At 38.5% G+C, this 16022-nt stretch overlaps 1 protein-coding gene across 4 annotated transcripts in view; it reads left to right on the top strand.

Moving 5' to 3' along the window:
* The first annotated feature begins 1130 nt into the window (after positions 1-1130).
* LOC131237464 (O-fucosyltransferase 9) overlaps positions 1131-16022 on the top strand; it is a 41548-nt gene continuing 26656 nt past the window's right edge. For 2 of the 4 annotated variants that reach the window (XM_058235240.1, XM_058235241.1), the window contains exons 1-4: positions 1131-1760; positions 4712-4784; positions 6995-7062; positions 7311-7399. In XM_058235240.1, the coding sequence (XP_058091223.1) occupies positions 1380-1760; positions 4712-4784; positions 6995-7062; positions 7311-7399 (611 nt within the window). In that variant the 5' untranslated portion in view covers positions 1131-1379. The remainder of the gene's footprint in view (positions 1761-4711; positions 4785-6994; positions 7063-7310; positions 7400-16022) is intronic. The other 2 variants (XM_058235238.1, XM_058235239.1) reach the window with 2 other exon arrangements.

Genomic DNA, 16022 nt, shown 5'->3' with positions numbered 1-16022 from the left:
TCATTGAATCCCCATTGTTTCCTCTTGTGTGGCCCACTTAGTTTTAGATCTACCTCATTTACAGTCACATATCAGGAACATCACAGTGGGCCCCACCCAGCATTCTTGTGCAGGAACATGCTGCCAAAGGCTTTCCACGAAATCCGCATCCCGTAAATTGCAACGAAGAGATAATAATCTTAACATCTGATTTTCTCTTCCAATCTCATCACAAATTATTTTTCTTCCAACCATTCATATCCATTAATTGAATGGCTAGGATCGCTCGATCACTGCTATTTCAAAGATCTGCTCTATTCAGAATGGGACCCACATTTACACGGTCCAGAACATCAGTACCCGATCTGAGGTGCGTGTAGAACTAACATGGAGTCTAGTCTCATGAATTGGCCGCCACAAATGTGTGGAGCGTGATGGGTGGACCACTGATCTCTGGGCCATGGCATAACCCCAGCTGCCCCCACCACATCTCTCACACGGATGCCACATCGACACGTGTTCTATCGGAACGGATCGTCTACTCACCCTGTCACTAGCCAATCGCTAGTGGTCGGTGCTCTGTGGGCCCCACAATGATGTCTATTTCATCCATGCCGTCCACCCATTCTTTCATATCATTTTATGCCATGAGACCAAAAGTGAGGTTGATCCAAATCTCAAGTGGACCGCACAGTGTTGATTTAATGGACACCATTAAAAACTTCCTAGGGGCCACAGAAGTTTTGGATCAAGCTGATATATAAATTTTCCCTTAATCCAAGTCTTTATGACCTAATCAAAAGGTTAGATGTCCAATAACCATTACAGTGGGCCCTGGGATGTTTTTATTGGTGAGATGTCCAATAACCATTACAGTGGGCCCTGGGATGTTTTTAATGGTGGACGTTCAGTCACAACTGTTTTCCCATGGTATGGTCCACCTGATGTTTAGATCTACCTAATTTTTGAATAAAACCTAAAATTATTTTTCAAAATGGATGGACGGCGTGGATAAAACAAATACATCATGGTGGAGTCCACATAGCACCGACTGCTAGCCACCTGGCTGATGGCAGCGTAACCAGCCAAACCGCGTCCTGTTTTGTCAGATCTCTCACGCGAGCGATTACACGCAGCGTTAAAGAGTCGGGCAGTGAAGTAAGAAAGAGAGCGGGCAATTCCTTAAATACAAAGCTACTTTCGTTAAATCCGATGCCATTCTCTCCTCACGCTCTCAACTGAGTTTCTTGACTCGTTCACAGAAAACCGGGACCGGTTCTCGATCTGAACTGACTCGCCCGTTTAGCTGCTGCTGCTGCTGCTGCTTGGAAGAATGGCATTTGGATCGTTACCGAGTTCTGAAAGATCGGATCTCTGAGTTCCACCACCGATTCCACAGCATGCACGGTTACAGCAGGCTCGGGAGCGGGCGGTCGAACGGGAATTCCCCGGCATCGACCCCATCCCCGCCATCCTCCCCGAGGTTCCGCCACGGACGGTCTAAGATCGGCTCCGGCCGCGGCTCGCCGAAGCTGCAGTCGGTCCCAGAGCGGGTCATCTACGTCCTGCTGTCGGTGGTCCTCAGGCGCCGCGGCATTCTTCTCTTCGCGCCGCTGATGTACATCTCGGGGATGCTGATGTACATGGGGACGCTGGATTTCGAGGTCCCTGGTGGGGTCGCCATAAGGCGGCGCCCGCTGCTGGGGTCTACGTACCACAGCCCGCAGGTGTTCGAGAAACTATGGCCGTTCATGGAGGCTGATGGGAACAGATCCAATGTGGTATGTTGAACAAGTCGTTTTTATTTTATTTTAATTTTGAATTTATCTTGTGATAGAAAATCCTGCAATTCCTTTTTAGATGTGGATAATTCTTCCATCCGTGTAGGAAAATTTGGAGAGGTATTGTAAAATGCTTGATTCTAAAATATCTGCATTACGCTTGGTTTTTTAGTTTGTACTAGATGGGCCCATGTGATCGAAACTTTTGGTATGATGGTGTTTACAGTGGATAGCCTGTCGTGCAAATCTCCCACTATGGGAAAATCCCAACACTTAAATTGGTGTCCAGCAAACAAATGATTAAGGAAAACCGATGGTGGCATACACTGCTGAAAAATAGGCAAAGATCCAATGCTCATGATCTTGATATTGGGGAGATTTTTAGTGCATGGTATCCTTGATGGTTCCAGTATCATGTACTGTAGACATTCTTGGGCTGATCATTGTATTATACCTCAAATTGAAATGGGCTTTGAATTTCAGTCTTTTCTTGTTGGTACCAAATTTTCTTAGCAGTTTGAGTTCAGAGTGTGTTTTTTTTTTTTTTAAATTTTAAATTTTAAATTTTAAATTTTAATTGAGAAAAGCTGGAGATGTTGTCCAGAGCCTCTTGGAGATGGAGGCTTGTTTCCTCTCCCATCTCCACCTTACACATGGTGTATGTATATGTAATTAAGACTTGATCTGGTGGTCCACTGCATGGATAGACCATAGCCTCAAAATCATAGTGATTTGACTATCCATACCATACATCCTGTGTAATTTTGCCTTTTGAATGTGGACAGTTGATACTGGTTTTGCTCAACCTATTTTAGCCGCGTCCAGTTATTGTAATTTTTGATTGTAGAAATAGAGAGAGAGGAGAACGGAGAGAATTTTCTGTTCCTCCTCTAGAATCTTTTATTTATAATGATAATTAGCTACAAGAGATAACTCTACATTAAATAAGTTAGAAAAGATGCATCATTATGTGCACCTCAGGATGATTGAATATATTTGCACTCACACAAATATACTGCAAAGTATACACATCGAAGACTGTATACTCTTTGATCGATATATTAGTAAAATAACCCCTTGGCATGGCTGCCAGCTATGAATAGTTCCAATTGCCATAAAATTCTGCCATGTGTCAGTGGATATGCTATTGACTTATGACCCTCCATCTCCCAACAAGGCTATCACTAGCCTCTCTAGCGAGCCTCTATCGAATTTCATGAAATACTATTTGTCAATGGGTCTCTAGTTGAGATATTAAGAAGTACTTGTATTAACTGAAAAGAGAGGAACACAAGCCAGAACTGATTTTGAAACAAGGTGATAACTTGCCATTTTCTATCAACTGGACTTTGAAGTGTGACTTGATGGTTACAAATGGTTGAATTGAAGCACCATTTTAGGCAGTGTTATGGGTACAAGACAAAGCTACAAAGACTGGTTTGGAAATTCGAATGATTATGTGAAGGGTTTTGGCTTGGTAGCAGCTGGTTCAAGATTGCCATTTTAACTTGATAGAGGGTCGACTAAGTCTATCTTGTTTGGGCTCCATTTGAGGTACGTTTGGGGTGTTGATGTGTAGTAAAACTATTCGGTGAAGTGTGCAGGTATAGGGAAGTTAAATTGGAAAATGTGGACTGAGTATAGTTAGAACAGTGTGAGAATTGAGATGGCAAGAAGAGGAAATGACAAGAAACTATGGTTCAACAAAAAGGAGAAAAAATTAAAAGAATGAGGGAGAGTCAAAGATGCAATTATAGGAGGAGAGGAGAACCATTGTAGATTAGGTTTTGATATGTTTTGGATTGCATTGGACATGAATCTAAGAGTGCATGTGGGTATTTCCACACTCTGGAATGACGGGATGCAGTCCACCTCACTCGTATTAGCTTTGATTAGAAAAAAGCTAGAATGGGTAAATAATAGACAACTCCCCTAATTAGTTAGAGAGGAAAATCATAAAAAGTGATAGGAGTATGACATCTTTAAATCCTCCCCCCTCAAGCTGGTGCATATATATCCCAGATGTTTAGCTTGCCCACCAATATACTCAATTACTACAGACAATGGTCTTCGTAATATTTCTACAAGCTGATGATGTTACCTGATCCCTTATATAATGGGCCTTGATCAATGTGCTCTGTCCCTTTGTGAATCACTGTGTTAGGAGCTGGTATTTGGCTTTTTTTCCCGAAACTGTGGATCTGGACTATCCGTGGGTCTTTAACCTGGTGAAATGTATATGCTTAGCTGTACTGCTATTGCTAAAGTTCCACTATTCACAATCAAGCAAACTTAGAATGCTTTCTGCCTTCCTTCCCTTTTTGACTTTCTGTACACAGGGCATATGTGTACCAGATCCAAATCAATCATCATGTAGGCCCTGCCTTCCATGGCCTCATACCAAAATTTGCACATATTGACAATCTTAAGCTTTGGACTGGATGGATTTTTAAGGAAAATTGGATGGTCAAAGGAACTTTGCTTGTTTATCTTTTATTTTTTTATAGCTGTATATCAGTCTATCTTCTTTTCCCATAGTCCTGCTATAGAATAGTTCGGATTGTCAGCTTGGTGTGATTTTTTGGGGTATGGCCGAGACAAGGTGTAGCCTAGGTGATGATTTGTTCAGATATTACACGTTTGCCATGTGTCAGTGATGAAGTAAGCAAAAAAAGTGACAAACGCTATATTCTAGTCCATTACAATCACTTACATTCAATATTTCAATTATATACTAGTCCTACCGTTTTCTCTATAATGGGTATCTTGCAAAAAGATTGGTCACTTGGTACAATCCTGTTTTTAGTTCCCATAGTCTTCATTTGATATTATCATATTTCAGCTACCAAACTGAAAATTTCTGAGTTGAATGATCCACAATATGATGAGTAATTTTGATACCAACTGTTCAGACAGATCAAAGCCACTTAAAACTAGTTGTGTTTGTGCAGTTGATGAATGCATGGCACCCAAAAGTAGGTCAAAGTTGGAAGCCCTGCATCAAAAGGAGTCTTTCCCAAGCAGGTTTGAGTTCAATTTATTTTATTTTGAGCTTGTAAACTTTGACTTTGTGTCATATTCTTAGCTTGTGATAATTTTACAAAGAGAACATAACTGGATATATTTTGTGATATGTTATTATGCTCGTGCCTTATATTGTCAAACTGCATTTTTGGGAGTGAATTTTACTTCTTAACTTTAGTCTTGGAAGCAGGAATTATCCCACCATACCTTGGCTCTTGTGCTGGTTATGGGATTTTGGACCAGATTTGGCTGGATTTACCCTCCTGGATTTTGGATCCATGGTTCCCAGTTAGTTTTGCAAGTTTTATAGCTTAGGGAGGTTGCGAATTCTTATCGCTTTGGTTTATTTTGAGCTCCACCTATAAAGCTGTTGAACCTCTCTCTTGAGAAGCACCAATTCCAAGAAAAAGTGGAATTTATCGAGTGACATGGCGAATGAAACAAAAACACTGCAGTGAAGATTCTGCTGTGGCTTTAAAACTGATCCAATGATGGATGACTATAACATATTTTAACCATGAAAAGACATATTAACCTGTCTTTTTCGGACGAGTGACAAACTGTTGTGCTCATTAGTGCATGGGATGTGTGCACTAGTGCTTTTGTCTCAAATAGATTTAAATGATATTACCATTTTCCTGGGTTACTCCACATCTGTATTCAGGTAAATGCATGTATCATAAACAGAAATTTATTGAATATGTACTACTCCACTCCTGTTAGTGATGGGCCAGTTTGTCCCCAGCCAGGTACAGAGGAAGGGTGATATTGAGGCTACTGGTTATTGAACTTCCGCCCTGCCATTGTGAGAACTAATCTTAGATGTTTGGTTCCATAGGACTGAGATAGAAAATCAACAAATCAATTGGATCGATATAGAAGCCAAAAGGTCTGATTTAAAGGATACCAAAGATGATAGCTCAATTGGACTTATATTAAAGATGAACATAAAATTAGTCCAAAATTAAAGATCAGCGGTCTGATTGGACTGTTGTTGAAGATGCACAGTCCAGTTATGTTGACGTTGGACATGAGTGGTCCAATTGGGCCAATATTGAAACCAATAGCTTGATTGGACCAATGCTAAAGTTGAATGGTCCAATTTAAACGATATCAAAGATGAACAGTCCAATTTAAGCGATGTCAAAAAGATGGATATCTGATTAGTCTAATTTGAAGACCAAAGGTCCAATTGGACTGATATTGAAGATGAATGGTCTGACTGTGGTGAAATTGGAGATGATAGGTCCCATACTGAAAATCAACGGCTAGATTGGATACTTGTCTAAGGTGAATGACCCATTTCAAACGATTTTAAATCCACAAGAGGCAGCGAAGAAGTAATAGTCCAAACTTTTTGTAGGCACTGGTAATGTAGGGACCAGCATTGGTTGAACAGTTTTGAAATGAATCTCTATCATCTACTAAGATACAAACAAGTGGTTGGAACATGATTGGCAGTAACGTCCTGACATTGCAAAGTACCTTAGTTAATTCAACATATTCAAGAATTTGCAGACCTGATTCTTGGGTTCTTGCCCACGAAAACTTGAGAGGAAACACATGATAGCATTATACAATGTCAAACAACCAACATTTTCTTTTATCCTTACAGTTGACAAGTATAAACTGTCAAAAGTACCTTCGACTTCCTATATCAAATGACTAAACTAAACTTCACATGTATAATGGAAAAGGAAATAGAAAATGTATGGCTCTATAACTGCCCATTCTTGTTCTAAAATCATGGTCTTTACAATTCTTAGATTCATCTAGTAATGTACCTACACAAACCAGTGGCAAGCAGCAGGATAGTGCCCCTTGCTTCTTGTCCTTATGTCATTTGCAAGTGGTCCACATATAATTGGTCTTCTGAATCTTCTGATTATACATAAAGAATAATGATATTTGTTGTGATTAGATTATTCATTTCAGGTAGTTTTCTGTTAACACATACATTTTGGAGTTCTTGATGTTCAATATAAAATTATAGGCTTTAGATACCAGTTGTCTTTTCTGCCAATCGATAGTCTGATGTATATTATAACTGCCAAAATAAATCTGATTTTAATTCCATGTTCTTTATTTTTCTTTGGTCTTAGGGATAATTGTTTATCAAACAGTCATATTCATGAATGTATCTGGTTATTTGGTGCTTGTTAAAATCACTGCTGAAAGGTAATTGATTTTCTTGCTATGTTGGTTCTCAGAATTGCCAAGCTCTAATGGTTTCCTTATAATTGAAGCAAATGGTGGTCTGAATCAACAACGTATATCGGTAATTTCCATTTTAGACAATAGAATTCAAGCCTTGTTTGAAGTTTGGAAGAGTAAAATGGTATTTCATATGTCCATAATCTCCATGTTTTTAGTCGGGTTACTTTTGCTCATAACTGTCTTCAGTGACCTTACTTCCTGTTTGCCTTGTAACGACCATGTCACCTTGGCCACTTGTATAATTGGTCAATGTTTGGCTTGATATTGCACATCTAGTATATCTGATGTGTGCTCTTGCATTCAATGCAGATATGTGATGTAGTTGCTGTGGCAAAACTACTGAACGCAACGCTTGTTGTCCCAATATTTCATTTGAATAGTGTTTGGCGGGACTCCAGGTAAAGACTTAATTTAATTGCTATATCTGGTTGATAGTTTAATGAATATTGATCACAAGTAGTCTTTTCAGTATTGGTATCGACCCATGTATTGCACCCTTTGGGATACGGAAACATATTGGGTATCGCCAGTGTTTTAAATATCGGTAACGCATTACGTATCACATCCTTGGGATACAGGTACGTATCGGTTATCGCAGGGTCTATATCGTTTGTATCGGGTAATTTATTGCACTTTTTGGGAAACATGGTGAAACATTGGGAAAATGGTTAAATTTTTCAATGAAACTTCAAGGATTGTTAAAAAAGACCTTAATACACACTTTTGAATCATAGCATCTCAAAAAAGAAGTGCACATAATAGGTTTCCTTTGTATAGGGTCCTCACTCCTCAGCTATGCACTGTCTGATTGAACTAATGCAACTATATTCAAATTGAATGCACAGCGTTTAAAGTGTATGTGATGATCGTTTCATCAAACACTCTTAAATACTTCTAAATTAGTCTCAATTGACAATTGGTTAAAGTGAAATTTCAAAAAAAAAAAAAACATTTTAATAATATTTTTAATTAAAAATGAATTTTATTTTTCGAAAATTGACTAGGACTTAACAAGTCAATAGATCAGCCCTTAAAATACTTGATTTCATGTTTGGAGTGTAACATTATGAGCAATTTTGGAGAAATTAGGGAAATTTTGAAATTTCCCCAATTTTGCCTCAAATCAGACCACCTACACTCAAATTTCAAAATTAGATTGTATGTGATGATTATTTCATCAAATACTCCTAAATACTTTGAAATTATTCTCAATTGACAACTGGTTGAAGGAAAATTTCGTTAAAAAACATGGAGAACATGAAGAACATGAAGAACAATTGAAATTGAAGCTCCAACTCCATGATTTTTTGTGAAAAAATATGAAGAACCAATGGATTCGTAACCATTTGACACTAGTTTAACATAATTTCAACAAAAAAGGGATTGGCAATTGAAATTGCTTACGGGATCGAACATGTGGGATATATTGGCACTACTTGTGCATTTTGTATCGCACAGGTGGGATTCAAGATATATCGTGGGATATATCAGCCGATGTCGTCGATATTTAAAAAATGGGTATCGCATTAGAAACATTGCATGCATCATATAATGAATTACTATTTTCAGGAAACATTGGGAAATTGCTGAATTTCTCAATGAAACTTCAGAGGATGTTTGAAAAGATATTAATACCCACTTAGAACTCAAAAGATCACAAAAAAACCAATACACATCCTAAAAAATGTGTTGTCTGACAAAAATGATGCAACTATATTCGAAATCAGTTCATATAATTTAAAAATCATAGAAGACGTGTATGAAAACACAACCAATACATTCAAAAGCAAAAGCTGTCCTACAATTTACATTGCATTTATTTAAAATTATTTTTTCTAATTTTTACAATTAATTTTTGAAAATAAATATGAGTGTGATTGATGTTAAGATCAACATATGCTCATAAAAGCCTATATGTAAGGCATAAATAACAGCTGCTCAATGTAATTTTTTTCAAAAAAAAATATTTATTTATTTATTTTTTGATATTTTTAATTAAAAATATTTTTTTATCGAAAATTCCAAAATGTTCCTAAAATCTGTAGATTAACCTCCAAGCATTCTCACATGATTTTTCCACACTCTAATTATATAAGTTAAATGGGTGAAATTATGAAAATTTCCATTTTCCTCAAATTCGAAGATGTAAAAAATGCATGATTGAGCATGCAAAATATGCAAAATCATGGATTACTGACTTCATTCCATAGATTCCAAGCAATTTATATAAGAGAAAAGAAATTAAATTAGCAAAAACTCATCAATTGTGTTAGTACCACACGCTCTCCTATTTAAAATTTTGCATCCAAATCCCCTTTTCTAAGGATTGGTCGAAATCCCCTTAGCAATGTGATCCCATTAAAAAATTTCAAAGAAAATAAGTTTTTTGGCCAAATTTCCAAACTTTTTTGGAAGGGGGCTTATGCAATTGTGATATCATTGATATGCGCAATACGTATCAACGATATTGGGGAACTTATGACAATGATATATTCAGAATATCACAATGTATCGATATATCGTCGATACATTGCCATATATCGCGATATAACGATAGATACTGGCAAGTTTTCCAACTACTGCCCGGTTTTGTATTGGCATTGTACGATATCGATAGTATCGACTGATATGTTGGCTGATACTACTATCGATACTGAAATTACTGGTTGTAACTAGTTGAGCATCTTCTCTTCATTTTCAGTGGTTATTACTAGGGCATGCTAAGCATTGCATTGTATTATTAGTGAGGGCAATCTAGTTGAGTAACCATCCTGTATTGATTTTTAAGTGTAGATCAAGCTTGTTTCTATTTACAATCATTATATAGGAGTTTTTTTTTTTTTTTCATGAATTGTAGCCCACTTCCTTTTTGATTGTTTCGGCATATGAGGTTAGGTCCCATTGTTTGGTCATCTGTTATAGTGAGAGAGACGCACAATGCAAGTTGCAACTATTATTGTGTGATAGGCTACCCTTATCCTATGTGCTTCCCATTTCCACTATGTTTTTCTCTCAATTTTATTGTTAATGTTAGTTTCACTCGTGCCTTCAAATGTTGGTTTGTTTGTTTATCCTTAATTTCTTTTCTAATAGAAATGTGTAGAGAACATAGACTTATTCATGAGATTTGGGCTTGCTTGTATATGTTAGCTTGGCGAATGTAGCAACCATGCCATAACAGTAAGTAAGATCTTACTTTCCCAATCTTCATGGGATGGATCATCTGTGTTTAGTTCCTTTTTGCTACCAGTTATGTAGCCTATTTTCTTTTGAGCACTGATAAACATCATTGATTGTAATCAACCTATATATAATAGACTGTTAGATAATGCTTGATTGTGATCAACCCGATGTTTGAAATATCGTTATTGTGTTACGTATTGCACCCGGATACGTATCAATTATCGCATGGGATATATTGGTTGTAGTGCATAATGTATCGCTGTTGTTGGAAACATGGGAAAACATTGGAAAATTGGTCAAATTTTTCAATGAAACTTTAGTGATTGTTAAAAAATACATCAATACACTTATATATCAAAACATTACAAAAAACAAGTTCACATAATAGGTTTTCTTTGTATGGGGTCCTAATTTATGCGCTGTCTAACTGAATTGATGCAAGTATATTCAAAGTCTATTTATATAATTTATAAATGTAAGAAGACGTGTGGAAACACAAGAAATACATTCAAAAGCAAAAGAAGAATCACTAGATCAGGTCACATACATGTTTGATTTAATGTTTGGACATAAAGATTGCAACCGATTTGCAAAAATTGGGAAATTTTGAACTTTTTTTAAAAATAAATTTTCTGTAGTTTGGCTCATCTCCTCCAAATCTTGAAATCGAAGCTCTCAATCCATGATTTTTCATGCAATTTGACACTGATTTGTTATGATTTATAGAAAAAAGGATCGAAAATCGAAAATGCTCATCGAATCGAACATTTGGGATATATCTCACTACTTGTGCGTTTCGTATCACATAGGTGGGATACAAGATATATCATGAGATGTATCGGCCGATATCGTTGATACTTAAAACATTGGATCAGCCTAACATTGTGCCTGTGGGAGGTTTATGCTCTTGTTGCCTGTCCCAAGCCCGGATAAAAGAGGGTTGTGTCAGGTTGGCAGTCGGTCTCAAACTTATGGCATAGCTTACATCATGAATCCAAACAATGACGGAATAAGATTCATGTAGCCAACCCTAATTAGTTGGCATAAGGCGCATGATGATGACCGATCAAGATCTTGGCCAAATGCGACCATCTCAAGTAATTTTTTCCATTTAATTTTACCATCATAATAACCAGTGCAGGGTGAGGATATTGACTTCAGTGCCTCATAGTCATACTCATCTTTTAATGACCCATCTTGAACACACAAATATATAAACTTTTTTTGTTGAAAACTCATCACATATGAAAATCCAACGAAGCTACATCAACTTAGACAATCTGTATGGTGACGGGCAGGAATCTGGAACACACTGGTCTTTGTCGGGCAGCATGCAAGAGACAAACAGCGATGATGGGCCCTCTTGGAGAGGCTGACTATGTTGGCCGGGCCTACATAAGCATGATTGAGTGTGGATGGTGTTGGAAATGAGTTGACGAGGGTCGTTGCCAACTCTAGATGGACTGGCTAGGGTTCAGGTGATGCTGGGCGGTCCTGGGTTGGCTGGTGATGTTGACTGAAAAAAGAAGAAAAGGAGTAAAAATTGAAGGAATGTGGGAAAGAGAGGAGGGAATCTTTCCTTTTAGGTCACGGATTTGATGTCTCTGATACCATGAAGAAGATGAAAATGAGAAGAACAGAAGATTGAGGGAAGAGGGAAAATGAGAGAAATAGAGAGCCTAACTCTCTCTAATCCTTATTTTATTATAATAAACCATAAAGCAAAAAATATATGGCATCTTAAAGAGGCGCCAAGTTGACATATACATACAAGCCCAAATCTCATGAATATTTGAGTTTATTCTCTAACGATATGAAGCTAATCTTTGAGTTTAAGAAAGTTGTGGAAGCTTTTAGATTTTATTAGGTGAGTTTTGAGACCTCGGAGAGATCAAAACTATTCACAATAAGTGAGTGATGCAGGACAATTAACCACTTGCTCTAAAAGCTTGAACTGTTAGAGTATGGCGAATTAATCCCTTTATCTCATAGCCCAGGCCCCACATCTCATGGGTTAGGACCTCGGCTGAACCCCCCTTGTGGGCCCCAAATCACATGGGCTGCCCACCTCGAGTGTGTCCCTGCATCCCATGGGCTACCCCACTCGAGCCCAGTGTGAAATGCGCATTAATCACCCCTGGTGAGGAGTCTCGAACATGAGACCTCTCCCGTGGGCCTCAAATCACATGGGTCACCCACCCCGAGTGTGCCTCTGCATCCCACGGGCGACCCCACTCGAGCCCGGTGTGAAAATGCCCTTGCATTAGTGAGAGATACTCGTTGTTGAAGAAAATTAATTCTTAAAAAAATGCAAATTGTGTAAGTTACCCTTGGGTGCTTAACCATTCCGCCCGGTAGAAATTGCACCTACTGGTCCCCAGCACCAGTAAAGGAGGGTTAATGTGAGGTGGGTTGTTGGTCATTGAACTTTTACCAAGCTATCATGAGAATGAGTCCAGTCTGAATCACTTATCGAAGATAGGGCTTACTTATTTTTGGCGATACATAATCCGTAAATCTGAGTCATGCAACTAAGATAAGGTTACGATTGTTTGACCTAGGTGAAGGAAGCATAATGCAATGAGAGATCAATGAGTTCCAATCTTCAAGTGAATGCAGTTTTTTTTTTTTTTTTTCCTTCAGTTAGGGCATGTCTAAGCTTCACTCTGGTCGACGAATAACATTGAAATTGCCTTTGATGAGTTAGGGGAGGTCCCATCTGGAACAATTCTCTTTCAGTTCAGCCTATAGGCCTTTTCTACCTTTCCAGATTTGGACCATAGACATTGGGAATCATCTATTGAAAACTTCTCTTCAAGGAAATGTTTTTAATTGAAATGAAGTATCTCTCCATTGAATTTGATTTAGACCACCATATATATAGGACTGATTGGACTGTTGGCCCACAAATTCAATTGGATAGCTCTATAGGCCGAGTCAACTGGTTAGATTTTGAGGCCTACAAGTCCCGATGTTATTTATGGACCTATGAACCATTAAATTTTTTTGCTTTTGGGTTTTTACATGAATCGTTGGACACCTACACACACCATACAATTGTGTTACATCCCATATGATTGTTAAATAAGGAATTTTAGTTGGATTAGAGACTTCGTGTTTGGTTTCTGTAGAGTTATAGATTAAAGGGAGAAGAAGAGGAGAGAAGAAAAGAGAGAAAAGAAAGTTGGGAGAAGAGAGGCAAGGTGAGTTAAGTTTGGACACCCACCATCTCCCCTTTATATTAGTAACAAAAAGTCAATATGAGTGTTCAGGTTGCTGAATCCATTGATCATTTGTTCATCTTTTGCCCGTTTACTTTCAAAGTTTTGGACTTCTTCATAGCAGCTTTTGGGGAGCATTGGGTCATGCTGAGCTCATTCCAGGACCTATTATGGGCTTGACACAGGTGCTCTGGAGGGAAGATAAATCGTTCAAATTGGCTCTTGACTCTGCAGACTTTATGGTGAACGATTTGGGGAGAAAGGAATAGTTGGCAATTCTGGAATTCTTCTTGATCAGTTGAGGCAGTTATGGAGGTGGGAAAAGTGTTGGTTTTCAAAGGGAAGCTCCTAAGTTGTAATTGTTAGTTGTTGGCTGTCTTTTCGGTGACTGTTGGGTCCCTCTTTTTGTATTCTGTTCCTGCTTTGCTTGTTGGCCTTCAAGAAAATTTTTTTCCATCAATCTTAAAAATATAAAAAAAAAACAATTCAAATATTCTTCTTCCCCCCCACCCCCTCTCTTAATACTTCGTTTATACACAATATTAAAAAAAAAAAACTTCATTTACATGCCTATGCATCTTGTGGCACAAACAAATTGAAGAGCATCCATGAAAAATAATTTCTGCAACAGAGCATGCCTCTTAACATAATTATCAGAAATTGAATGCTTCGCTTGTCTTTAGAGGTGGGCATCGAGTCAAGTCGGACCGGATTGGGTCCAACTCGACTCGGTCCGAAATTTTCAATGAACTGACCCGAACTCGATCCGATCCGGGACCGAGTCTAGGTCATTTGACTCGATCCGATCCGATGCACTGCTGGCTTGACCCGAACCGAGTCCGACTCGATTAGGGAAACCGAGTCGGATCGGGTTGGGTATGGTTCGGATCGAGTATTCTATTTTTAGAAATATGCTAGAACAGTGTGCTTTTAGAAATATGCTCCATCCATGATGGGACTCACAATTTGGATGGTTTGGATAGCTATAGGTCAGTTTCCACGTGTGAGGAAGATGAGTCACCACCATTTTCAAAATGGTACTGAACTACTTAGGAGTCTAACCTATGGTGTTCACAGTCCTCCTGAAGAGAGAGAGGTGTTCTCAGAGTCCTCTTGAAGAGAGAGAGAGAGAGAGAGAGAGAGAGAGAGAGAGAGAGAGAGAGAGATTTTGGGAATGAAGCATGGAGGAGTGGCTTTCATGCTCGTACTCCTTGTTCTGTAGGGCTCCATGTCATGTGCTAGAGGTGCCCCAGCACATGAGTACGGACGTCCGATAAACCGGAGCTCCTTCCCGCCAGGCTTCATTTTTGGAACCTTGTCTTTTGCTTATTAGTATGAAGGAGCGGCTGAGGAAGACGACAAAGGCATCAACATATGGGATTTCTACACTCACACATACTCAGGAGAAATAGAGGACGACAACAATGGAGATATAGCTATGGATTTGCATCATTGCTACAAGGAAGATGTGAAGATCATGAAAGAAATGGGGTTGGATGCATTCAGATTCTCCATTTCTTGGACCAGAATATTGCCTCATGGAAGACTGAGTGAGGGAGTGAATGAGGAAGGCATCAAGCATTACAACAACTTCGATCGGGTAGAGAAGAGGGGTTAGGGACTTAGGGCTTTCGTTCGGGTAGAGGATAGTAAAAAAGTAAAAAAAAAGGTTAAAATATGTTACATAGGACTTGACCGGATCGGATTGGTACAGATTGGCCACTGAACCGAACTCGACTTGTTGTACGGTCGGATCTGAGTAGGCCTACTCGATCCGACCTGATCCCGGCCTTCAATTCGGGTCGGATCGGATCCGATCGGTTCGATTGGGTCGGATCTTGCCCAGCTCTACTTGTCTCAAATTCCCAATCTCTTAATAAATATTGTAAATTCGAGCCATATTATTTTGATCGGCATATAATTCATGAGTTGTCAACCAAATCTCATTGGCAGTAGATATAGAAAAAGTCATTCACTAATTTTTGGTTCCATTGAATTCAGAAGTCGGGAGAGAAAGAATGAGAGAGAGATAATAGATATTAGGATTGATAACCAAATTTCATTGGTAGTAGATAATAGAAAAAGTCATTCACTAGTTTCTGGTTCCATAGAATTCAGAAGCCGGGAGAAAAAAGAATGAGAGAGAGAGAATAGATATTAGGATCGATGCCCTTGCTCACTTTTGTTTTATTTTAGGTTATAAATACAATAATGAAGATAACACCCTTAATGACAAAAGCAAGAACTCCCAACATGTCTTAAATAACTAGTAATAGAGAAATGAGACCAATTATTAAAGATACGTGAGTCCAATGAGAAAGAGATGGCCATAACACTCTTTTTGAGTTAGTGTAACTGTCTCTCCAGACATACATGGCTGTCGAGTTGTAGACGTAGAGCTAGCTAGATGGGACTTGTTGCTCTCTTTAATGTGAGATGATTGATTAGCTATGTTGGCGCTCCATGTAGATCTTGGCATTTTTCAACATAATGATTCATAAGCCCACAATGGGCATATTTTCTAGGTTCAAGACCTCTACTACGACATTCTTTTGCTTCGCAACAACCAACTTGATTGCTTCTACCACCACAGTTACCACCTCGGCTTCAACTAGTA

The sequence above is a fragment of the Magnolia sinica genome, chromosome 2, assembly GCF_029962835.1.
Source record: "Magnolia sinica isolate HGM2019 chromosome 2, MsV1, whole genome shotgun sequence".
NCBI lineage: Eukaryota > Viridiplantae > Streptophyta > Magnoliopsida > Magnoliales > Magnoliaceae > Magnolia > Magnolia sinica.
The sequence above is the reverse complement of the archived record's forward strand: the minus strand, read 5'-3'. Positions and strand labels throughout refer to the sequence as shown.